Below are 25,651 nucleotides of genomic sequence, written 5' to 3' on the forward strand. Positions count from 1 at the left end.
AAGCATGGCTCCAGTCCCTGTCCTTATAAAGAAAAGTATGGTCCCCAGAGTTAAGTAGTGTGTGTATGTGATTATTCCTCATTTTATTGAGGTGAAAAAAGTCACACAAATAATGGCACAGGTGGGACTCAAACCCAGGTCAGTGCTCTCGATGAACCTTGCTGCCTTTCTAAGTAAGAGGAGGTTTGGGGGTGGGGATGGGAAATACTAAAATCCCACTATCAGGTAGTCACCTGTACTTAAGACTGGCCCTCTCTCAGAATCATAGAAGGTAAAAACTATAAGGGAATGTAGAACACAGACTGGCAAAAATGAAATGACTCTTAGAACATGAAAAAGTCCCATTTTACAGATGAGAAAACTGAGGCCCCAAAATATTCAATAATTTGCTCAAGGTCACATGGCAAGTGATTGGTACAGCCAGGACTTAAACCAGGTCTTCAAGCCCAGGGCTGCTATTCCTCTCCAGTGATGTCCTCGACAGAAGAGGTGAAGGTCCCTTCCCCTGTGGGCGGGATGATCTCTCCATCATAAATCAAATTCCCAATCACCCTAGGGATTCTCAGGTGTCTTGCAGAACTGCTGGGGCCAGCTCTGGGTTTGGGCTGGAGCAGAAGCAGGGTAGTGAATTCTGCAGTGACCCTCCAGGGTGGGGCAGGGGCAGGTTCCCTGCTGGTCCCTCTGGAGCCCCCCGATGAGTAATGAGATTCCAGCCTGGAGCCCCAGTGACAACAGAGGGTTTGGAGAGGCCATGTGATGCTCCGTGAACGCTGCTGCTGCTGCTCCTGCCACCACTAGGAAGCTTCCTTCCCCCTTTCCTTCCGAGCTCAGCCTGTCATGGCGACGCCGAACAACCTGACTCCCACCAAGTGTAGCTGGTGGCCCATTTCGGCGCTGGAGAGTGATGCAGGGAAGGCTCCGGAGGCCTCGGAGGGCCAGGAGGCGGCTGACCCCTCCCAGTGGGCCAAGGAGAGCCTGGTTCTCTATCACTGGACTCAGTCCTTCAGCTCCCAGAAGGTACATGCAGGAGGCAGGTTCTGGAGGGCAGTGGGAGCGGGGAACCCAGAAGCCTGGGTATTGGAGCCTCCTGCTACAGGGGCCCTGGGATGGTATGGGACCTGAGCTTGGTGGGGGGAGGAGTGTTGGAGTAGGCGAGGCTTCCCTCTCCTCATCCCCGAGGAACAGCCAATATCCTGGGTTTTCCCCGGGTGCTTCAGCCCCAGCCTGCAGCTAGCCTGGCTTTCTTGGCAGGTTATAGTTGCAGTTGAGGGTTCCGGGTGGAGGAGGCAGCTGTCCCCAACCCACTCACCTACCCACCCAACTCCCGGTGTCTGAGACCTGCTCAATCCTTCTGCCTGGCTATTCTGGTTCCCAAGGAGAAGCTAAGAATGGAAGGGGGAGGGGAGGGGATGGGACCAAGCAGACAACTATAGACAAAGAAAACAGCAAAGAAAGCTGCTGTCAGAAGGAAGAGAGGAAGGAAGGGGGTCTGAGGGGCTCAGCTGGAAGAACTACTGTTTTCTCAGACCTGCCATACAAGACCCTATCATCCTTTGTCCCAGACACTGCAGCCCAGCCCAGCCCAGCCCAAAAGAGCTAGCTCCAACCTTTTCCCACAGAGGTGGAGATGGGGGTTGGGGTAAGTGGAGTGTCTATGGCTTTAAAGCACCCCAAGTCCACAGATTTGGAGCTACAGGGTCTCTCAGAAACTGTTTATTTCAACCCCATCACTTTACAAAGGAGGAGACTAAAACCTAGAACAATTACTTCCCCAGGGCCATGTAATGAATTGGAACCAAGGTCTCACAAATTCCAGTCTTCGGGGATTAGGGACTTCACTCAGCCACCTTTCTCCTCCCCACTCACACAGGCTCAGTCCTCCCTATACCTACTCACCTCTCAAACCAATGGATTCAAAGTTTCCTGGGTTCTGAAAGTAACATGAAATAGTTTTTGTTTTTATAAGAATGAGATTTGGGGTCAGAGAATCCAGGTTAGAATTTTAGCTCTCCTACTTACTATCCCTGTGACCTTAGGCAAGTCACTTCCCATCCTGACCCTCAGTTTTTTCAACTGTAAAGTAAGGGGGTTGGATTCTAAGATCCCTTCCAATTCTTAATTCCTTTGATGCTTACTGGCTTTATAATAGCGGTTGTCAGGGAAACCAGAAGAACTGTCTTTTCCCCAGAAGCTCTCAGCATCTGGAGCTGCAGCCAATACCTCTACACTACCTTACACTACTACTTTCCCCTCCCGGCCTATTTTCATACTGGAAAGGAAAGAGTTAACCCCCTCCCCTCATTTTCCCCACCCTCCTCTGCTTGTCACGGCTCCTTGAGGCCTGCTGGGCCCTTTCAGAGCTAGGCAGGCACATTTAAAGGCACAGGACACCCTTGATTCATTAACCCTTTGAACCTTACAGTTTCCCTGCAAATGAGCTTCAATGATACCAACTTTCTGAGTGAAACCCAGGAGCCATAACTATGGAGTTCATAATACCTGAGAATGGCCAGAGAAACAGAGGAAGAAGGAATATCACACACATCCCTTCCCCCCCCCCACACACACACACTCCGAGGTAGGGACAGTGAGGGAAGAGGAGAGAATTTAGAATTGCATAGCATAGTAAGGATTTTAGAGATCCAACTCTCACACACCCCCAAACACACACTCTCAATTGTATAGATCAGAGTACTGAGGAAGAGAATTAACTTTCCCAAGGTCAAACAGCAGGTTAGTGGTTGATCCAGGACTAGAACTCAGGTCTCTGGACTCTAGTCTGCTGCTCTTTCTGTAATATCTCACTCCTTCTCTATGTCCTTTTAGGTAGATATTTCTCCAAGAGTTGGGGCTGGGTTGGGGAAAGGCTGTAACAGTGTGGTTCTAGGGAGTGAAGGAGGGACTTGAGATCCTCCCCACTCCAGCATCTTTGCCAAGAAAACCCCAAATGGGGTCACAAAGGGTCAGGCACGACTGGAACAATGGAACAACAACAACACAATCAGTTGCTGACTGGAAGTCAGGTCCTGGGAAGTACTAGGAAGAAATGTGGGAGGGCAGAGTGGGGAAAAAAAAAAATATCCTTGTGTTCAGCACCATGGTCAGGGACACTGGTGAGGCTCTGCTGAGAGGAGCTCAGATCTCTTCGCTTTGACTTTTAACATGGGGAACAGTGAACTCTGACAGGTGTCAGTTCCTATGGTCCCCAGTCCTCTAAGGAGCCCCCTGCTTTCCTTAAGTCTTTGTGTTCCTACAGGTACTTTCCAATCTTGATCAAACTTCTGGATGACCAACCCTTGGGTTGGCCTTAGCTTTTCTCCTCAATTATAAACATGCACTAGTCATTGCTCCCACCCTTTCCCCTTTTCAGAACTGTCACCATTTAAAAGCATCATAAACTTGAGGAGGTAGCTGTGGTATGTTACAGAAAAAGGACTTGACTTGGGATCAGAAGGCCTAAGTTTAAATCCTGGGTCTGCCTCTTAGTAGCTTTGTGGCCTTGAACAAATCAGTGGGCCTCTTTGGGCCTCAATTTCCTAATCTGTGAAATAAGGAGGTTGAACTAAATGTTCTCTAAAGACCCTTCAAGCTCTAAAATCTGAGCATTGTAATCCTATTAGGGTGTAGCTTGGTGATGGTTTGAAGTCTTTCTACCTATTTACTAATAGGGACTTTTTTCCACTTTAAATGGGGCCTCTGTAAGACTGGGCAGTCTTTAAGGTTCAGAGGAATTTGACGTGAAGATGTATACTATCCCCTGCTACAGAAATGTGATCTATTATCATTTTTGATCCCCGATACAGTGCTTTCAGGTGCCCTTTTTCTTCAGAAAAAAAATAGTATGAAACATTCACTCTAAAGAGTAAGGAATGAATGTTCTCTCCCTAGGGTAAGGGGAGGAAGGATTTACAGCTTGCCAGAGGATCCTGGAGAGAGTGATACTTAAGCCAAAGGAATGAGTCACTAATAGTGGAGACTATCTGAAATGATAGTCATGAAATCATAGCATGTTTTTAATTAGAAAAGATCTCCAAATACAAAACACAGAATGTGAGGGATGGGATTGTTTGTATCCCCAGTGCCCTACACACAGTGGGTGCTTAATAAATGCTCATTGAATTGAAATAGAACTCAGAAAAGTCTGTAAATAATAATTTATTAAGTGCCTATTATGCACAGGCACTATGTGAGGTGCTGAGGATACAGAGAAAGGCAAAATACAACCCTTGAGCTCAAGGAATTCATGGTCTAATGGGGGAGAGGGGTCCAAATATCTCTGAATCTTATACACAAGATAAATAGGAGATAATCCATAGAGGGAAAGCTGAAGGTGGGATTTTAGCTGGGACTTGCAAGAAGACAAGGAAGTTCAGAGGAAAAGATGAGGAAGGAGAGTGTTGTAGGCAAGACAGACAGCAAATGAAAATGCCTGGGGTTGAGAGATGGATTCAAGAGAATATGCCTAGAGCCTCTAGTACAAAGAACAGCAAGGAGGGTAGTATCACTGGACAGCAGAAGATGTGGGATGGGGTTAGTGATGTAAGGAGTAAGAAGATTGGAAGGGTAGGAAGGAACCAGGTTAGGGAGGAATTTAGAGCTGAGACTTTAGTCACAATCTTGTTCAACCTTCTCATTTCACAGTTGGGGAAACTGAAGCCCCCAAAGATGAAGTGACTTGGCCAAGGTCATGCAGGTAGTTACATGGCAGAGCTGGTCCTATAACCTAGGTTTTCTAACTCAGAAGTCCAGCACTCTTTCCACCTGGGTAGGCATGATAACTAGGGACAGGAATCCCTTCCAGGAGCCCCTCCAATTTCTATTTAAGGCTGGCCCTACCCCTGCACAGCAAAGATGGCAAAGCTGAGCAGATGAACCTGATGGCCCTTCCCCACCCCCAGCTAGACTTTCCAACTGCTTTGGCCCACAGCTTGACTCAGAAAAAGAGATTCTCCTTGGTAGCTTCCGCAACCTCACACCTAGAACAACATTTACCCTAAGTCACTCTCCCTAAATAAAACATCAGTAGCTCCTTCCTCCCCCCTCCCCCGCTTCCAACCTCCCTCACTTCTAAAAGTTTAATGTAGGTGACAAGCAAAGGATTTTACAGTTGAAAGAGAGCTTAGAGACTATCATTTTGTGATGAGGAAACCACGGTCACGAGGGAATAAGTCATTGGTGTAGAATGATTGATGTAACTTACTGCACAGATGTCAAGCCCTTTTACTATAAAAATTATAGCATGCAGAACATCAGAGCTCCAGTCCAACCACCCCATTTAACAGATGGGGAAGCTGAAGGCCAGGGAAAGTGAGGGCATAGCCCAAGATCACACGGTGAGTCAGTGGGAAGTCCAGGAATGGAATCCAGGACTCCTGACCCCCAATCTAGGACTTTTCCATGTGCAGCAATTATGGTACCTGCTCTCTCTGTGTGGTATTGTTTTTAGTGCTCTCCTCCCTTGGAATCTGAATCTTTTGCTGTGGCCCCTGAAAGGGGAATCCAAGTGCTGCCTCCCTGTCCAGGGGTACTGGCACTACTAGGGAAGAAGGGGAGACAGTGCCTTGGCCAAGTTAGAAAGCATTGACTAACATTCCAGGAAAGAACTCAGGAAGAACATAAAACTTTTCTCCCAACTCTCCCAGCCCTCACCACTGTACCCCATGCAAGTAGGGAGAAGGAAGAGCAAGGATGCCTTATACCCTTTGTCATAGATGTTCAGGTGCTCACATATCATATATAGCTTGTGTTTGTGGCCCGCTTTAGAGTGTGTACACACATGCTCTGTGTCATATGCAGGTGCCTAAGTGCTTGTAGAGGCACGGAGAAACAGTACTCCCCACCCACGAAGAGCTCCCATTCAGCCCCACAGTGCTCCCACTGGCAGACATTGACATCCAGACTCACGGACAGAACAAGCCTCCTCCTACCTGCCATGAAATATGAGGATCTCGGGCTTTGATTAATGAGCATCCAGCCTTGGACTTAGCCTCTTTGGGCCTCTGGAAAATGAGAGGGGTGAATCAGATGATCTCTACGGTCCTTTCCAGCTCTGATATTCTTTGTTTTGTGCCCTAATGTCCCTTCCAACTCTAACATTCTGTAGCAATGAGACAGGAGAACATGGTGGAGAATGCCTCCTTGTAACTGATTGGGCCCACCCTCAGGAGGATGAGCAGAGTGTTTAGGGACCCAGGTCCCTGCCAGGTTACTCCCAGCTCGCATCCCCCAAAACAGTATTATACCCTATTGTGTGTTATCTCCCTCCCCACATGCCCCCCATCTCCCCTGAACAGAGTTTCCCCCTGTGTGTGTCTGGGCTCTTCCCATGCCCCTGTCCCCTCTGAGCCCCTCCACCCCAACCCCCACCCAGGTACGGCTGGTGATTGCAGAGAAGGGGCTAGCCTGTGATGAGCGGGATGTCAGCTTGCCTCTGAGTGAGCCCAAGGAACCGTGGTTCATGCGCCTGAACCTGGGCGAAGAAGTCCCCGTCATCATTCACCGAGACAACATTATCAGTGATTACGACCAGATCATAGACTACGTGGAACGCACTTTCACTGGAGGTATGGCTGCCTCTTCACCTTGGGAGAAGCCCTGAAGGCTGGGGACAGGCACAGGAGCATGGAGAACACCATGGGCTCTGCCACTTGCTAGCTATGTACCTATGAAAAAAGTTATTTCTCCCTCTGTGCCTAAGCCTCCACACTGGCAAAATGCAAGGGTTGGACTAGAGTTCTTAACCTGGGGTCAGTGAACTATATTTTTAAATACATACATACATGTGCCTATGTGTATATGTATATGTAGGTGTAGGTGTATGTGTGTGTATGTCTGTCTGTATATGTATATATATACATATGAACTGTATTTCAATATTCTTTTGTAATCTTATGTTTAAAAATATTATTTTGAGGAATATATATATATATAAGCTTCACCAGACTGCCCAAGAGGCCATGGGCATCAATTAGGTACCATGGGAACCAAAACCAAGTTAAGGACCCCTGAATGAGAGGATTTCTTTCTAGCTTTCTGACCTTTCTAGCCCTAAAGCCTATGACTCCCTTGAGATCTAAGGGTTCCTCAGTGGGAAGCTCCTTTGATCATCTCTGGCATGAGGATTCCTAAAAGGCACCAGGGGAAGAGGCTCACGAGCAAGCAAGAGCATCTGTGTGATGGGAGATGCTCTAGCCTGGAATTTCCAAGACCCAGATCTGCTAGTGATTGACTGTGAACATGAGCAACCCACTTCCCTGCTCTGGGCCCGTTTCCTCCCTTGTAAATGAGGGTTGGTCTAGATGCTTGCAGAAGTCCTTTCTCACTCTGCTGCTGAGGGATGCTGGTACCAGCAGGGAGTCCTGAGGAGTCCAGCTCTCTCCCAAGCAATGGTGTTCAGAGGAAGTGGGTTTTGCATAAGGGAAGAAAAGGTGATTGCTTCAGCCCCAGGTCTGAGACCATGACCCTAAGACATGCACATCGGGTCTGTTCTGAAATCCCCATCTTTGTGGACCGTACCCAGATCTGCCTCTTTCCTCTTTCCCCATTCCAGAACATGTGGCCCAGTTGATACCTGAGGCTGGCAGCCTGCTTCATGCCCGGGTACTGCAGTACCGTGAGCTACTGGATTCCCTCCCCATGGATGCCTACACCCACGGCTGCATCCTCCACCCTGAGCTCACCACTGACTCCATGATTCCTAAGTATGCCACGGCCGAGATTCGAAGTAAGTAGCCAGACCAGGCAAGCCTAGCCCAGCAGGAAGAGCCAGGGGTTTGAGCATCAGTTTTTTCCATCTGGTTGTTTCTTCTCCCTTCCTACTCACCTCTCTCTCTGATTTCCCTCCTCTTCTCTGCTGACACATTTATCTCCATCTCTTTTTACTCTGCTTAAATGAAAGCATAATCCTTCAGATTCTTCTCCTCTCTATCACTGATCCTTTCCCCTTCCTTCCCTTTTTCTACTATACTTAAAAAAATTTCTCTGCCCTCTGTCTTCTTTTCCCCAATTCTAGGTTCAGTGTCCTCCCCAAACCAATACCAGACCTTCTGTGTTGTCTCCAGTCATCGGATGCATCCCCATTTTCCTCCCCACCAAAGCTGCTATTGCTTTTACCAGGGCCAATCGTAGAGAGCCAGGTAGAACATGTGAAGTTGAGAGTAGACATAGCCCAACCCCCCCACCCACCCCCAGCAGCTGGGCAGGTGCTGAGGAGAACAAGTCACCTTGGCCAGGGAAGCTGATCAGACCTTGGGACTTACAGTGCCAGGTGCCTGATGGAGTTTGATCCTACTAATCAATCACTGGACAGGCCCACAGGGAGCCCTCCTCCTCCATGGTTTTCCTTTCTTTTCCCTCCCCTGCCAGACCTATGCTGAGTAGCCCTGAGAGGGGCCAATGTCTGCCCCAAGTGACTGACTGACAAGAAGATGTTGCTCTTGACCTTCAAACATTCATGAAACATTGACGAAGCTTAATATAGCCAGGCAGCAGGAACTGGGAAGGTGCTCCCTAGAGCCTGCAGCAGACTAGGGAGGGTGAGGTCAAGCTAAGAAGGCAGTGGAACCCTGATATTCCCCAAAAGCAGGACCCACACAAGTGAAACAGTCCCCTCCCCCAAGGGACACCCCAGACATGCCAAGTACCCTGGCTCCCTCCTTACTGCTGAGTAGTAGGGTTTTGACCCTGGGAACAAACAAGTGGCCCTTAGCTATCTAGGGCTATAATTTGAAGGGCTTCCACAGAAAGTCCCTCCTTCCTAAGTGGCCCCTTCCTGTTAGTGCTGCCTGCAAATACACCTTGAGACACTTTTCCTCTGGCTTAAATTCCCACCCTTCAGCCGCTAAGTGTTTACATGTTCACCACTCCTTCCCACCCTACCCTGGACTTGGAATTCACTGTAAATACTCCGAGACTAGGAGAACTAAACCTGGAGGACCTGGGCTTAAATACCAGCCCTACTACTTACTAACTGGTATGACCTTCAGCAAATCACCACCCCTGAGAGGCCTCAGTTTCCCCATCTGTAAAATGGGAAATGAGAGGATTGGACTAGATGATCTCTTGAGTACCTTCTGACCACACACACTCTCTCTCTTTATATATACATATACATGCATGTATATATATGTATATATGTGTGTGTGTGTGTGTGTGTGTGTGTGTATAAAATCTACCTTCCCCAGAAGTGCTCTCCCTTCATGATGCTGGCTCCTGCTTCTTCCTGTTCTTCTTTCCCTTCTGAGTCTGGTTAGCTAATCTCTCTTCCTGCTCTGACTACTCCAATCCTGTCAGATTAAGAAGAAGAGAAAGATTGGGTGAGATTGTGAGGAAGAGAGAAGAAGGGGAGTGAGGAGAGAGAGAGAGAGGCAGAGAGAAAGACTTCCCTTGGCTAACAAGGAGGAAGAGAGTGAGGAGTAATACCAGGAAGAATTAAGGAAACCACTGCAAGCTAAGTGGGGATGGCATATGAAGAATCGACGCTGAAAAGATAGATCTGACATAATCACTTCAGGTGATGTCTGCCTCTCATCAGAGAGCAGCATTTAGGAAGACACTTCGAGACCCATGGCAGAGTGGAAAGAGTCCTGGACTTGGGTTCAAATGCAAGCCCTGGTATTTCCTACCTGTGTGACCTTGAGGAAGTCACTTGCCCTCACTATACCTCCATTTGCTCAGCAGTAAAGCAGGGGAGTTGGACTAATTAACCTCTTAGGTCACTTTCTATTCTAAAATCTCCCCTCCTCCCCCTCTAATCACCTGTGATCTCTAGTGACTGAGAAGTGAGAGCAATGCATCTCATTGGGTTCTTCTTTGGGTTGGAAGGAGGAGGAGGAGAAAGAAGTTAGTTGCATGTCTGTGTATGGCGGCAAGGGTGGGAAACAAGATCATACCCAAGTGTGCTTTCTGTTATTTCTTCTAGTCACGTTCTAGGATACAATCCTATGGAATCTCCAGTGGTCTCTGGTTTTGATCTTTATTTCTATCATGATTATTACTCCTGTTATCTATTATAACTCATATTTCTATAGTACTTTACACTGGCTACAATCTCTACCAGTGAAGGAAGTACTAACAGAGAACACTGAGGAAACTGAGGATCACAGAGGTCTCGTGGCTTGCCAAAGTCACATGACTGAGTTCCAGTTTGCAAAGCTAGATCTCCCAACTCTAAGTCAGACAATATAGTCCTCACTGGATTCTATGCCTGGACACTAGAGCGGGGCAATCTAGAAGAACCAGGGAGACAGGCAGGTGACTTCTGGGTATTGCTTTGTTTTGAGTTTTTTTGTGTGGGGCAATGAGAGTTAAGTGACTTGCCCAGGGTCACACAGCTAGTAAGTGTTAAGTGTCTGAGGCCGGATTTGAACTCAAGTCCTTCTGAATCCAGGGCTGGTGCTCTATCCACTGCACCACCTAGCTGCCCCACAGGTTACTTCTATATAGACATAGTGGACAGTTAGGTGGCACACTGGATAGAACGCCAGAAGGGAAGTCAGGAAAACCTGAGTTCAAATTCAGCCTCAGACACTTACTGGTATGACCCCGGGCAAGTCACTTAACCTCTTTTTGTCTCAATATCCTCATGTGTAAAATGGAGATAATAATAGAACCTCCCTCCCAGGGTTGTCATGAGGATCAGATGAGAGAATAATTATAAAGCACTTAGCACTGGGCTTGGCACATAGTAAGTGCTATATAAACGTTAGCTGTTGTTCTATATCCCCAGTGAGAGTCTACTAAAAAAAAATTAGGAAAGCATGCAGAGAGGAGGCCTGGGACCCCACCATGGAGCCAATTTCTTGAACATCTAGATGAAATACCTGTGTGAGATTGGACGAGACAAGGCATCACAGAATCTCTGAGCTGGGAGGAATTTCAGAGGTCATCTAGTCCAACCAACACCTGGGCAAGAAACCCTTCCACAACATGCCCAGCATCTAGTCATTTAGCCTCTACTTGGAGTCCTCCAGAGTGGGAAAACCCACTGCCTCCCCTTCCAGATGACTCTCAGCTTTTCCTTGCATGGAGTTCCAAAGGCGCCTCTTTGGGACTTTCTTTTATATCTGCCCTTTAGCACAAAGAACAATCCTAAGGGGCAGCTAGGTGGCTCAGTGGATAGAGCACCAGCCCTGGATTCAGGAGGACCTGAGTTCAGATCTGGCCTCAGACCCTTGACACTTACTAGCTGTGTGACCCTGGACAAGTCACTTAACCCCAATTGCCTCAGCAAAAATAAATAAATAAATAAATAAAACCCCCCCCAAAACAAAGAACAATCCTATTCCCTCTTCCCTGACAGACCTTCAAATACTTGAAGACAGCAGCATATTCCTCCTGAGTCTTCCCCAGGCTAAATATCCCCCATTCTTTCACTTAGATCACTTTCCCTCTCTGTGCCTCCATCTCCTCCCCTGTAAAATGGGATCAATCATACCTGTGCTACCTGCTTTATAGGAATAATGTGGCACAATCCCTTTTTTAAGCCTTAAAATGATACCGGGGAGGGGTGGGGGCAGCTAGGTGGTGTGGTGGATAAAGCACCAGCCCTGGATTCGGGAGGACCTGAGTTCAAATCTGGCCTCAGACACTTGACACTTACTAGCTGCGTGACCCTGGGCAAGTCACTTAATCCTCATTGCCCCAGAAGAAAAAAATGATACCAGAAACATGAGTTGTTAGTATTATCTGTGTGGCAGATGCTGGAGGGAGTGAGGGGACAGGATCTGCCTTGCCTTCTTTTCTTAGGACACTTGGCAAATGCCAGCACTGACCTGATGAAATTGGACCATGAAGAAGAGCCTCAGCTATCAGAGCCCTACCTTTCCAAACAGAAGAAACTCATGGTGAGTTGTTTGAAGCCCCACCCCAGCTCCAGTTCCAGCTCTAGCACACATTAACACACACACACACACACACACACACACACACACACACACACAATCCTACCATGTTCTTAGAGGGAAAGAAATATCATGGGGTGGGGAGGGGCGGGGAGCTAGGTGGTGCAGTGGATAAAGCACTGGCCCTGGATTCAGGAGGATCTGAGTTCAAATCTGACCTCAGACATTTGGCACTTACTAGCTGTGTGACCCTGGGCAAGTCACTTAACCCTCATTGGCCTGCCCCCCCCCAAAAAAATATCTGGGCCAGGAAGATTCTGCAATGAGGAGGCTAAACTTCTGGAAAATTAGCAGTGACTCAAATGAATGCAAAGCCCTCCAAATAAGACCACTGGCTATATTGTTGGGAAGGGGGGGAGGGAATCAGGATGGTTAACAGACATACCAGTTCTGGGAGTAAAAAGTTGTGTGACCTTAGCCAAATGACTTCTCTGTTTTCTCCTTAGTAAAACTGGGGGGTTCTACAAAGTGATCTCTAAGCTCCCTTCCAGTTCTAATGTTCTATAAGGTCTCTTCTAGCTCTGATATTCTATGTTCTAAGATCCTTTTTAGTCAAAATATTCTACTAGTCTATTACTCTGAAGATGATAAGACACCTCTGTGTGTGTGTCTCATACCTCATCATCAAAGCATGGGAGAAGCTCCATGGAAGTATGGGCAGTAAACCTTCCTTAAGATCTTCATCAAGATTTATTAGAGGCAGTCAGGTGTTACAGTAGATACAATTTTGAACCTGGAGTCAGGGAAGACCTGAGTTCAAATCCAGCTTCAGATGATTGGCTGGGTGACTTTGGACAGGTCATTTTAACTCTGACTGCCTCATCTGTAAAATGGAGATAACAGCACCTACCTTCCAAGGTTGCTGTGAGGATAAAAAGATAACCTTTATAAAGTGTTTTGAAAGCCTTAAAGTGCTTGTTGCTGTTGTTGTTGTTGGATGCCTCACTATGGTGTGAAAGTGATCTTGAGTTCTTGAAGGCTATGCTAGAGATGTGCAAATTCTGACAGATCCTCGTAAAGTGGAAAAGCTTTACATATGGTCAAATGATGCACTTTGTGCCTGTCACCCAAGGACTAAACGGGGCAGAAGGCTAGCCACCAGGGGGATGTTTTTGGCCACAGCATCTCATGAAACTGTCTCCTGCAGCATGGCTGGGTTACCATCTGTGTCTGTGCAGAGAGCAGTAACAAAATCATGGATGCTTGAGATACTGGAGTATGGACCATGTAGTGAAGTGAGTAGGTCACTAGACTTGAAATTAGAAAAGCCCGGGTTTAGATCTTACCTCAGATCTTACTAGTTGTGTGACTCTAGGCAAATGGCTTAGCCTTGCTAGATCTCAGTTGCTTTATCTGTAAAAACAAGGGGAATTTATGGCTTCTAAGTCCCCCTAGTTCTAAGTCTACGGTCCTATGGGCAACAAGTTATCATCATGGTGCCTCCCAAGGACCACTGAAAAAAATCAGAGCTGACCTCTAGGGAGATTTTGGTCCTTATCCCTCACTTCATTCTCCTCATACCTGTCCATTCATTCAGTCATTCATGGATCCATGAATTACCTAATAATTTCTTATTGATACTGAGCATGTGCCCAATCCTGAGTTACATTCTGAAGAGAAAACAGAAGAAACAAATTATGTAATCCTTGGCATCAGGAGTTTATAACATAGTTTGAGAAGACAAAATACATGTTCTCTAATTGTTTCATGAGTGTTAATCTTCTCCTCCCAACTAGACTATGTAATTCTCATAGTTTTTGTCTTCTCCTTCTATTCTGTCCCCAGCTAGTGTGACACTGGGTGCATAATAATTACACAGTAAATCAATAGTGGATAGAACAGATATACCAAAGCAGAAGAGAACTAGAGAATGTTAGTGCTGGAAGGAACCCAAGAACATCAAACATGGGATGTCAGCACTGGAAGAAACCTTGGAACGTAGAAAATGAGAGTTGGAAGGAACCTGAGAATACAGAATATTAGAATATTAGTAATAATAGAATATTAACTGCTGGCACAGTAGAGAGAGTGATGGGCCTTGAATCAGGAAGACCTGAGTTCAAATCTGACCTCAGACACATACCAACTATGTGACCCTAGGCATGTCACTTTACCTCTGTCTCAGTTTTCTCATATGTAAAATGAGGAAGATAATATCACCTACCTCTCGGGGTTGTTGTGAGGATCAAATGAGATAATAATCATAAAGCACTAAGCACAGAGCCTGGTACATGGTAAGCACTATATGTTAACTATAATGATGCTGCTGCTGATTACTAACTGAATAGAACCTTAGATTATAGGACATAGAATGTCAGCATTAGAATAATAATCACAATAGCTAGCATTTTTATAATGTTTTCAAAGTACTTTATAATACCTCATTTAGTCCTCACAACATCCTGAGGCAGTAGATGCTATTATTAATCCCAATTTTACAGATAAGGAAACTGAGGTAGACAGAGATTAAGGAACTTGCCCTGGGTCACACAGCTAGAAAGTGCTTGAGCTAGATTTGAATGAACTCATGTCTTTCTGACTCTAGTCCCAATGGTCTATCCATTTGACTGCCAATTTAGAGATTATCTAATCCAACTCTCTCATTTTTTCAGATGAAAACCTGAGGCCAAAATGGGGAAGGGATTTATTTAAGGTCACATAGCTAGTAAGAAGCAGTGCTGGACCTGAAACTCAGATTTTCTGACATTTGGTCCAAGTACCTTTCCACTAATATATACTATATCCTTAGCTCCTACTGTCTCTCACCCTCTCATATCTGGATATGGACAGGTGGAGTGAGCTTTGGGAACATGGAGTGGGGAAGCTTAGCTCCTTGGGGTCTCCCTGGTTCACCTCTTTCAACTTAGCTCTGGTTCTCCTCAGGCCAAGATCCTGGAACATGACAATGTCAACTACCTTAAGAAAATCCTGGGGGAATTGGCCATGGTACTGGACCAAATTGAAGCTGAACTGGAGAAGAGGAAGCTGGAATATGAGGGTAGGTCAAGGGCATGTGGAAATGGGGTTGGGGTGGGGAAGTGGAAGAGAAACAACACTGATTTCTTAAACCCCATAGAAAACAGGTTCAGAACTCAGCTCAGCTCAGCTCAGGTCTGTCTTGGTGTGTTCTCTTTCAAACTACATTAAGTTCTTTCCACTAAGGTTCTCAAAGCACTGAAAGCCTCGGCTTCCTACCACTCTCTCTCCATCTCTCCATCCATCCATCCTGCATAGTCTTCCAAAGCATCTTTCTAAGACAGTGCTTTCACCTTCCATTCCCCTGATCAACACCCTATAGAGATTCACCCACTTCCTACCACAAATCTGAATTCTTCTACCTGGCTGAAATAGACCTTAGAACATAGAAGAGGGCATTTTACACCTCCAAAGATATTAGTTGGAAGGTCTCTTATAACATAGAATGTCAAACCTGGAAGACACACTGGAACCTAGAATAAGGATCATTAGAGGTAGAAGGGACCTTAGAATACGGAACATAAAATGTCAGACCTGGAAGGGATATTAGAACCTAGAATGTCAGAGCTGTTCCTCTGAAATCTGGCCTCACTCCAAATAAGCCCAGCCCTTCAGTCAAGCCTATATTTTCATTGTTCTTCACACACACCAGGCTTATCCCCACCTCCGTACCTGGGATTATGATGTCTTCTAACCTAAAATGTTTTCCTCCCTCCATTCCAATGTGCCCTATTCTTCAAGCTCGAACTTGATTTTCCTCTCCTCCCTGAACCCTTGATAGACACTAGCACAGAGGAAAGAGCACTAACTCCAGAGTCAAAGGAATAGGGTTGAAATTTTACCTCCAGGGGGCAGCTAGGTGGTGTAGTGGATAAAGCACCAGCCAGGGATTCAGGAGGACCTGAGTTCAAATCCAGCCTCAGACACTTGACACTTACTAGCTGTGTGACCCTGGGCAAGTCACTTACCCCTCATTGCCCTGAAGAAAGAAAGAAAGAAAGAAAGAAAGAAAGAAAGAAAGAAAGAAAGAAAGAAAGAAAGAAAGAAAGAAAGAAAGAGAAAAAAGAAATGTTACTTCCAGCACTACTTGTGTGACCATGAGCAAGTTACTTCATCTCAAACTGGATGTTCAGTAGACATTTTAAACCCAACATGTCCAAAACCAAATTCATTATCTTTCCTTGTAAACCCTTTCCCCTACTCCTATCCCCTCTATTACTGTCTGGGCAACACCAGTTCCTCAAGCTGGAGATCTCTGTATTATTCTCAACTTCTCACTGTCTCTCACTCCCATATCCAATCTGTGGCCAAGGCCTGTCAATTTCATAATTGTAATATCTTTCAAATATAATTCTCTCCTCTAATATTGCCACTACCCTTGAAGAGGCTCTCATCACTTCAAGTCTGGACCACTGCAATAGCCTTCTGGTGGTTCTGCCTGCTTCAAGGCTCTCCCCACTCCAATCCAACCTCCATTCAGCCACTAAGGTGACTTCCCTAAAATGTAGGTCTGATCATGTTACACCTCTATTCAATTAACTCCAGTGGCACCCTATCACCTCCAGGATCAAATACAAAATCCTCTGACATTTGAAGCCCTTTGGAATCTAGCCCCCTCATACTGTTCTAGTCTTCTTATACCTTATACCCCAATATATACTCTTGGATGCAGTAACACTGGCCTCCTGGCTATTCCATGGGGAAAATAATCCTATCTCTTGGCTCTGGGTATTTTCTCTGGCTGCCCCCCCATGCCTGGAATGCCTTTCCTCCTCATCTCCACCTACTGGCTTCCCTTAAGTCCCAGCTAAAATTCCATCTTCTACAAGAAGCCTTCCCCAACCCAAATTCTAGTGCTCTCCCTCTCTTAATTATTTCCTATTTATCCTATATGGAATTTGTATATATTTATTTGTTTTCTCCCCCATTAGATTATGGGCTCCTTGAGGGCAGGGACTGTCTTTTGCCTCTTTTTGTATCCTCAGCTCTTAGGACAGTGCCTGGGACATGGTAGGCACTTAATAAATGTTTAATGATTGATTGATCTTTCAGGGCCTCAGTTTCTTCATCTGTAAAGTAAGGGAGTTGGACTAGATGACTCATGGGGTCCCTTCCAGCCTTAGATCTGTGATCCTATGATCCTTGGGCTTCCCCTCAGTGGTTTTTCCTATTACATTAATTTCCTGTACTGTTTCATCTTACAGATGTAAAGTGGGTATAAGGTGGGCAAGAGGAGAGAAGAACTGGGGCTTGGTAAGGATAGGAAACCCAAGGTAACATCATAAACAGAGGCTAGAATGTGGGATTCTTATCTTCTGATCCAGTAGTGATGGAGCATGCATCTCCAAGAGGGGATGGAAAAAGATGATGCAGATTCTTCTCAGTCATGTGACTATAACAGTTGTCTTTCTGGGAGACACTACCAGGTCCAGCTGTTGGGTCTTCTTGTATCCTTTCTCATCTTCATCTTCCTTCATCCTCTCCAGTAGCTCTTTTGAAGTCTTTGATTAGTCATAGGCACTTGTTCCAGCCTGGCTGCCAACCAAGGTTCATTGTTCAGTGAAATGAAGGCTTCTCACAAGGAAGATAGAGAATAAATAGCTGTTATTCCTGGTCATGGGTTCTGAACATAAAGAGAAGGGATTTCCATTATATGTAAGGAAAAACTTGTCTTAATTAACAGAACAGTGAAAACTGGACCAGAGGTATAAGAGGTCAGAGCTTTTTAAAAACAAGGGAGAGATTGCTCTATAGTAGCTAGAGGGCATTAAATGTAAGTCCTCATTCCTGGTTAACTCACAATCCAATCTCTGCCCCTGCTTCAGCACTAAAGGGTATTAGTAGAGAAAATCACAAAACAAAGCTAACTTCCCCCACTGCAAATTCATCTTGCATAATTTCAGTTGGACAACAATTCTACTCTCTCCTGATTGACTTTTTTGTTAATTAAAAAAATTTATTTTTTTTGTTGTTTTTCTCATTGACTCTTTATCTTACTCCCACAGCATTTGTTCCAAATGATATCTTCTCTTGTCTTTCAAATTCTTCTCCCACCCTTAGAGCAGATAACCCAGAATGTCACTGAAGACATCTGCCATGACTTCTTTCAAGCACCTTCTTCCTTTACTCAAAACTTCTCGGGTCCATCACCCACCCTTGCTGCCTTCTTGGTCATCACAGAAGAGGAGATAGCTATAGTTCTCACTGAGGCTACTGATCCCTCTCCCTGGGCACATTATCTCCTGCCACTTTCCTGGACCTTTGCTACAGCACTCATCTTTTTCTCACGCATCTTCAATCTCCCCTTCTTCACTGTCTCCCTCTCCCCTTCGAACCGAGATGTTCAAATCACCCCCGTCCTAAAAAAATTTTAAAGTCTTCCCTTCACCCTTTTGCACCATTTTCCTAAAATCCTATCTTTCTTCTCTTCACTGCTAAACTTTTTGGGAAAATATCTGTATCTGTTGATAACAATTCAATATTCTCTGGCACTTTATGTATTAAAAAATGCTTTCCCACCAACCCTATGAGGCAGATTGTGTGAATACTATTATCTCCATTTTACAGATTAGGAAATAGACTATACAGATTAGGAGAATCAGTGAGGGGAAGTGACCTACCCATGGTCACAGAATAAGTAAATGTCAAAATCAGCCTCCTAACTTTAAGTCCAGTACTCGTTCTGCTGCATCATTCAACCTCAAATTGATGTCATCTGGTTTCCACTCTAACAAAACTACTCTACCAAAGATCACAGTGGACATTTATCATTTTCAAGGACCTGTTTTCAGCCACCATTCTTTTTGAGCTCTCTGTATCTTTTGACACAGGGAATGAATACCCTACTAGATTCTCTCAGAGGCCCATTATTATTTTTTTCTTTTTCTATTTTTTCTCATTTTAATTGATACTTTTTTGTCTTCACCTCACCTTAATTTACAATTTTATCCATTTCCCTACTCTGCAATCCCTATCTTTTGTTACAGATATTTTACTCAAAATATTCAGATGAATCTCTGTTGTCATCAATTTAGGTGTTCCTACCAATGACCCAGATCATAACCCATCCATTCCTTCCTAATCTGTGCAGCTCTTGAACATGTCTTTCTGTAAGTTCACTACCCAATGTGCTGGAGGCCTTCTTCAATCCCTCATGACACTACAAGGAGGCGCACTTTTCATTTCTTGCCCTTGACACGTGGTCAGCCTATCTTCTCTTACACATTTCCTTCACACCTTTTGTTCCTGTTCTTTAAGATTCCCCATTGGTTTTATGTTACAGCCTGTTCACAGTTACCATGTCCCTATCCATTACTCTCTGTCATTCATTTTTGTTTTGTTTTTGTTTGTTTGTTTGTTTTAGTGAGGCAATTGGGGTTAAGTGACTTGCCCAGGGTCACACAGCTAGTTAAGTGTTAAGTGTCTGAGGCTGGATTTGATCTCAGGTACTCCTGATTCCAGGGCCAGTGATCTATCCACTGCACCACCCAGCTGCCCCTGTGTCATTCATTTTTAATCATTCAAAAAAAAGAAAAAGAAAAGAAAACAAGAGTTCAAGAAAACTAACCAATATATTAACTATGTCTGACAGTACTACACATCCTTGCTGCCTCCCCCCTGCCCCCACCCCCGCCTCTTAAAAGAAAGGAGAAAGACATCTTCTGGAGTTGTTTGGTCATTATGACTACCCAGCATTCTATTTCAAGCTTTTGTTCTTTCCATTTACATTCTTGTAGTCATTGTGTATATTCTTTTCCTTTATATATATTTTCCTATGCTCCTCTGACTTTTTCATGTCTGTTGTTTCCTATGGCCCAATTATGTTTGAAACATCACATATGTGTTGTCTCCCCTGTTAGACTGTGAATGTCTCACAGGCAGTCTAATACAGTGGCAACCAGACACCAAAGGGGCTGGAGTTCAAATCCTAGCTCTGATATTTGCCACCTGTGTGATATTACACCCCAGTTTCCTTATCTATAAAATGAAGTGGTAGGACTTGATGACCTTCAACTGTGACCCTATCATTCTTGAGAAGCACTATAATTTTTTTAATATTTAGAATTTTATTTTTGCCCAAATTACATGTAAAAACAAATTTTAACATTAATTTTTAAAACTTTGTGTTCCAAATTCTCTTCTTCCCTCCCTCACCCCCCCTTAAGAATTTAAGCAATTCAATATAAGTTATACATGTGTAGTCATGCAAAACATTTCCACGTTAGTCAGGTTATGAAAGAAAACAGACAAAAAAAACTTTAGAAAAAGGAACTAACAAAAAATACTTTAACCTGTATTCAGATACCATCAGTTCTTTCTCTGTAGATGGATCGTATTTTTCCTAAGTTCTTCAGAGTTGTCTTGGATCACTGTATTGCTGAAAATAACTAAGTCAATCACAGCAGATCCATCTTACAATATTGCTGTTATTTTGTAAACAGTACATTTCACTTTGAATCAGCTCATGTAAGTATTTACAGGTTTTTCTGATAGCATCCTGCTCATCATAATCTCATCCCACAATTTGTTCAGCCATTCCCCAATTGATGGGCATTTCCCCAATTTCGAATTCAATTTTTTAAAATCTCTTTTTGGATACCAACTTAATAGTGGAATTACTAGGTCAAAGAGTATGCTTGATTTTATAGCCCTTTGGCCATAGTTCCAAATTACTCTACATAATGTTTGAATCAGTTTACAACTTTGCCAAGAGTGTATTCATGTCTCATTTTCCCCACATCCCTCACAACATTTGTCATTTTCCTCTGCTGTCCTATTATCCAATCCAATGGGTAGTACCCAGAATTGTTTTGACCTGAATTTCTCCATTAAATAGTGAGTTAGAGCATTTTTTCATATGGCTATAAGGAAGGAATCTTTGATTATCTCATCTGAAAACTTCATGTCTTTTGATCATCTATCAATTGGAGAATGGCTCTTATTTTAACAAATTTGACTCAGTTCTCTATGCGTTTGAGAACTGAGGCCTATCAAACAAACTTGGAGAAGCACTATTTTGCTTTTCTATTTGTATCCTCTGAAGTTAGCACAGGGCATTGAACATGGTAAGCACTTAATGATAGCTTTTTTCTTTATTGATTCATTCGTGCGCCACCATGTTTTTAGCCACTTCACAATCAATGGAAATATACTTTTGCTTCTTGTTCTTGAGCTAGCACAAAATGTTGCTGTGGATATTTTGGTGGGACCTCTTTCTGTCTTACATCGCCTTGGCATATCCCAAGCAGGACTAAACAATGACTTGATGCTCCTTTTGACTATCCATTCCTTTTCTGTCCCATTCACTGGTTCTTTATCCTCTTTTGAACCCTTAATTTAGGTGTTAACCTAAGTTTCTGTCCTTGGCCCTCTTTTCTCTCTCTGCATTCTGTCTCTTGCCATCTAATTCTCTACTATGGCTTCAACTACTACCTCTTTGCATATGATTTCCAAATATCTATCTGCAATCTTTGACTTCTTCTGAACTCCACACCCACATCTCCAAGCTGCTTCTGGATATCTCACTAATGTTTCATACTCAAGATGTCTAAAATTGATTTTATTATTTTCCTTAACTCTACTCTCCTTCCAACTTCACAACCTTATTCTGTGGCACCACTATTCACTGGTTGGCCATGACTAAAACCTTGGGTTATCTTTCCTATCCCTTACATCTATCCATTTACCAAGACCTATTGATTCTACCTCTTCAACATTTTTTTCACTCATCTCTTCCTCTCAATTTCTACTGCCAACACCCTAAACCCACCTGGATTACCATGTTCCTGGACTACTATACTACTATAGTATAGTATACTACTGGACTACTATAACTGACTCCTAACAGGCATTTCTACCTCCAATTTCTCTTCTCTCCAATCCATTGCTATAATAATCTTTCTTATACAGGGTTATGTTACTCCTCTGATCAAAAGTTTTCAGTAGTTCCTTACTGCCTCCTAAGTAATGTTCAAAGGCCTGTCGTTCAAGTTTCTAAATAATCTAGAACTACCCAACTTTTCCAGTCTTATCTCATAAATGTCCTCCATTCATTCTGTCCTGGGCAAATTGGTCCACTCTTTATCCCCTGAACACACCATAGGCCCTCTGTGATTTCATTCATACTGTTTACCGAGCCTGCAAAGCTCTCCCTCATTCTTTTCGAGTGCAAAATTCCCACCCAACATTCCTTCTCCAATTAAATACACACTCCCTTAATGACCTCCCTCAGACTTCACTAATGCACTATTTATTGTATGTTACAGCTATGCCCTATGAGACTATAAGGGATTTTGTCTTATCTAAACTGTTTTCTGCCCAGTGCACAACATAGTGCCCTGCATGCAGTAGATGCTTGATAAACATTTATTGAATAAATGCATGGATGAACAGCCAGCCCAAGGAAACTCATTAGAATATTGGTGATAGAATGTCCTTAGAGATCATTTAGTTCAGTAGTCTCTAAAATGTTTCTGATCATATGCCCCATCAGTATAAATAATAGATAGATAAAAAATTGAGCATATGCCTCTAATATATGTGTTCACTTATTGAAAAAGTATTGTAATTGCCTGAGAGGTAATGATAGGCTGAATTCAAGTTGGGGCTATGTGAGCAGAGAGAAGGGGACAAATGGAAGAGATGTTGCTGAGGTAGAAATGACAAGGTTTGACAACTGGTTGGAAATGTGCAGTGGGGGAAAGTGAGAAGTCAAGGATAATGCTGAGATTTTTGAACTTGGGTGATTAGAAGAATGGTGGTGCTCTTGAAAGAAAGAGGGAAGACTAGAACCATCCTTTGGATCCTTAGTTGATCACATCCCTTGGGGTCATTCCCTATTTCCTACCTTAAAGACCACTATCTAGTAGTCTACCTTCCTCATTTCATAGAGGACAAAAAAAAGAAGCCCAAAGAGATAAATGACTTGCCCAAGGTCACACAACTGCAGGTAGTTATCTGCAGAGCCAGAATTTGAACCTAGATCCTCTGCCTCCAAGTCCAGAGATGTTTCCACTACACTTTCTCATTCTATCGCCAAGACCTTTTCTTCAATTGCAGTTCCTGGCAAAGTCACTGGAATAACATTTCTGGGACCTCCTAAGGACTCTCTTTGAAAAATTCTGTCTCTTCTATGGTGGCCAAAGTCAAGTTCTCTTAATTGAAATGTGCAGCAACAAGAAGAAAATGACAGGGTTCTAAGGCAAGATGGAGGAAGGTTGTCAGGTTTATTTGTCTCTCCACAAGTAGCATCTGTGAGAGACAAGGGAAGAGGTTAAGTCCACAGTAGTTCCCCAAAATGGCTCAATTTGGCTTCTGCTCAACACCTGGTGTCCTTGGACCATTTGAGCTCCAATGTCTCCATTTAAATCCAGTTCCAGCAGCTTGTATCCCAGCACTTGGTTAGCCACCATCATCATTGTCATCATTGTCAGCAGCAGCAGCATCACAACCACAATTATAGCTAGCATTTACACAGCACCTACTATGTGCCAAGCACTGTGCTAAGTACTTTACAAATATCATCTCATCTGATCCTCACAACAATGCTGGGAGGTAGGTGCTTTTATTATTATCCACATTTTACAAATGAGGAAACTGAGGCAAACAGAGGTTAAGTGAGTTTGCCCAGGTGCACCCAGCTAGTAAGTATTTGAGGCCAGATTTGAACTCAGATTCTCCTGACTTCAAACTTGGTGCTTTATCTACTGTGCCACCTAGCTACCCATAGTAGGGACTATATACATGTTAGCTATTATTATAATTCCTATTACTATTATTATTAGTGACAAGCAAGTGGTCTAGCTAGTAGTAGGACCATTGGATTTAGAGCTGTTCATATTGTCTGTCTTATTTTACACATAAGAAGTTGAGGTGACAAAAGAAGTTACATACTTTTTCCAAAGTCACAGAAGTAGGCAGTGTAGGAACTAAGATTTAAACCCAGAGGCTCATATTCCACTGCTCTCTACATCAAATCATACTTCCAGTCCTAAGAGTTCAAAGGACAAAGTGATGATAAGGGGGTAGCGCAGTGAATGAAAGTTTTCTGGAAAAATTATAAAATGAATTAGTCTTCAAAAAACAAACAGTTAGGGCTTAGACAAGTGAAATGGTACCATAGTCAACACATACTATATTTAAAGAGTAAAGAGAGGGCAGCCAGGTGGCACAGTGGATAGAGCACTGGCCCTGGAGTCAGGAGGACCTGAGTTCAAATCCATCCTCAGACACTTGACACTTACTAGCTGTGTGACCTTAAGCAAGTCACTTAACCCTCATTGCCCAACCAAAAAAAAAATTAAAAATTAAAAAAACAAAACAAAACAAAGAGTAAAGAGAAGACAACTTGGCTAGCATGGTGGAGGTCTATAGGGCAGTAACAGATGTCAGTGTTTGGACAGGCTAATGCCAGACTAAGGGTTTGGACTAGAGAAAGGGAAGCCTCTGAAGAGTTCTGAGCAAGGAATGTGATAAGTAAAGAACATTTTAGGAATCAAAGGAGGCATTCCAGACCCACATCACCACTAATAGAGGCTGATTTGGTGGCCAGGGAAGCATGAGTTTGATGTCTTTTTTTTTTTTTACCCTATCTTGCTCCCTCTACTCCCCAGGGCAGAAATGTGAGCTGTGGCTTTGTGGCTGTGTCTTCACACTGGCTGACGTCCTGCTCGGAGCCACCTTACACCGCCTCAAATTCTTGGGACTGTCTAAAAAATACTGGGAAGATGGTAGCCGGCCCAACCTGCAGTCATTCTTTGAGAGGGTGCAGAGACGCTTTGCCTTCCGGAAAGTCCTCGGGGACATACACACCACACTACTTTCTGCTGTCATCCCCAATGCGTTCCGACTGGTTAAGCGGAAACCACCTTCCTTCTTTGGAGCATCCTTCCTGATGGGCTCCCTGGGAGGGATGGGATACTTTGCTTACTGGTACCTCAAGAAAAAATACATCTAGAGCTGGGATGTTCTTGGTGTTTGGTTGTTGGTGTCTCTGTGCTGTGTGATTCAAGATGAGCTCTCTTCAACTGTCTCATGAAAACTTGAAACAGTCCTCCCTACCCCACCCTTAATCCCAATCTGAGTATATTGTCCATGTGAAAACATTCCATTGTCTAGAAGTAGAAGTAACCAACAACTCAAGGAAGCTATTAAACCTGGACAAAAGCGAAAAATAACCCAAACAAAGCCCAAAGGAATGCCTTTTATTTTGAGTTTTCGAGCCTGAACTATAGGGACTGGTCCACCTTAGGTGTGAATTCTGGGCACCTCTACCCAAGGGGATCTTGAGTGGGGGAGGTGCTAATAGAAGGGAGGTAGGCCAGGTCCCTTCCTTCCCTTCCTTTACCCCCGAGGGATATTTTCAGGTGGGAGCAGATGCTCTGAGACCACAGTCTGCATTTCCTCAGAACTGATGGACTTATTTCTCTGGAATCTGACAATACTCCACAGGGGAGGCCCCTAAAGGTAGCTCTCTTCTGGGCATGGCCTTCACTGCATTTGCGATCATGAGAACATCCTCTCATTTTTGTCAAGGCTATTGTAGTCTGTTTAATTCTTTCTCAGAAATGCTTCATAAGGATATTCATCATCTCCATTCTTTTGGGTATGGCTTCCCCATCACCTTAAGTGTGGCTTTCACTCAATGCCATAACTGTCTCGAAGGTCCTTTTTAGCTCTATATCTACTATTCTTTTCTGAGAAGGTTGGTTCTGTCCTCACTGCCTGGAAGTAGGAGATCATGAAGTACCATATTGTTCTTGGCCCTGTCCCTCCTT

General features: G+C 44.1%; 1 protein-coding gene across 3 annotated transcripts; it reads left to right on the forward strand.

The window, feature by feature from the left end:
- The first annotated feature begins 461 nt into the window (after positions 1-461).
- On the forward strand, positions 462-24,839 carry GDAP1L1 (ganglioside induced differentiation associated protein 1 like 1). Of its 3 annotated transcripts, XM_043989073.1 has the most exons (7): positions 905-1,017; position 1,270; positions 6,296-6,563; positions 7,550-7,723; positions 11,746-11,843; positions 14,784-14,898; positions 24,488-24,839. In XM_043989073.1, the coding sequence occupies exons 1-7, from the start codon at positions 905-907 to the stop codon at positions 24,829-24,831; spliced, it is 1,113 nt and encodes a 370-aa protein (XP_043845008.1). In that variant the 3' UTR covers positions 24,832-24,839. The 3 variants fall into 3 exon arrangements, with proteins under 3 accessions (XP_043845006.1, XP_043845007.1, XP_043845008.1); XM_043989071.1 differs by lacking the exon at position 1,270 and having other exon boundaries at positions 462-1,017; positions 6,371-6,563; XM_043989072.1 differs by lacking the exon at position 1,270 and having other exon boundaries at positions 879-1,017; positions 6,294-6,563.
- The last annotated feature ends 812 nt before the right edge of the window (positions 24,840-25,651 follow it).

Source organism: Dromiciops gliroides, chromosome 2 (genome assembly GCF_019393635.1).
Source record: "Dromiciops gliroides isolate mDroGli1 chromosome 2, mDroGli1.pri, whole genome shotgun sequence".
Taxonomy (NCBI): Eukaryota; Metazoa; Chordata; class Mammalia; order Microbiotheria; family Microbiotheriidae; genus Dromiciops; species Dromiciops gliroides.

What these genes read in the sequence shown, in the direction of transcription:
- GDAP1L1 (XM_043989073.1), top strand. Translation starts at nt 905, where the DNA reads ATGCAGGGAAGGCTCCGGAGGCCTCGGAGGGCCAGGAGGCGGCTGACC. An exon ending in GGAACGCACTTTCACTGGAG is followed by an intron (nt 6,564 to 7,549) that starts GTATGGCTGCCT and finishes TCCCCATTCCAG; the next exon opens with AACATGTGGCCCAGTTGATA. An exon ending in CCAAACAGAAGAAACTCATG is followed by an intron (nt 11,844 to 14,783) that starts GTGAGTTGTTTG and finishes GGTTCTCCTCAG; the next exon opens with GCCAAGATCCTGGAACATGA.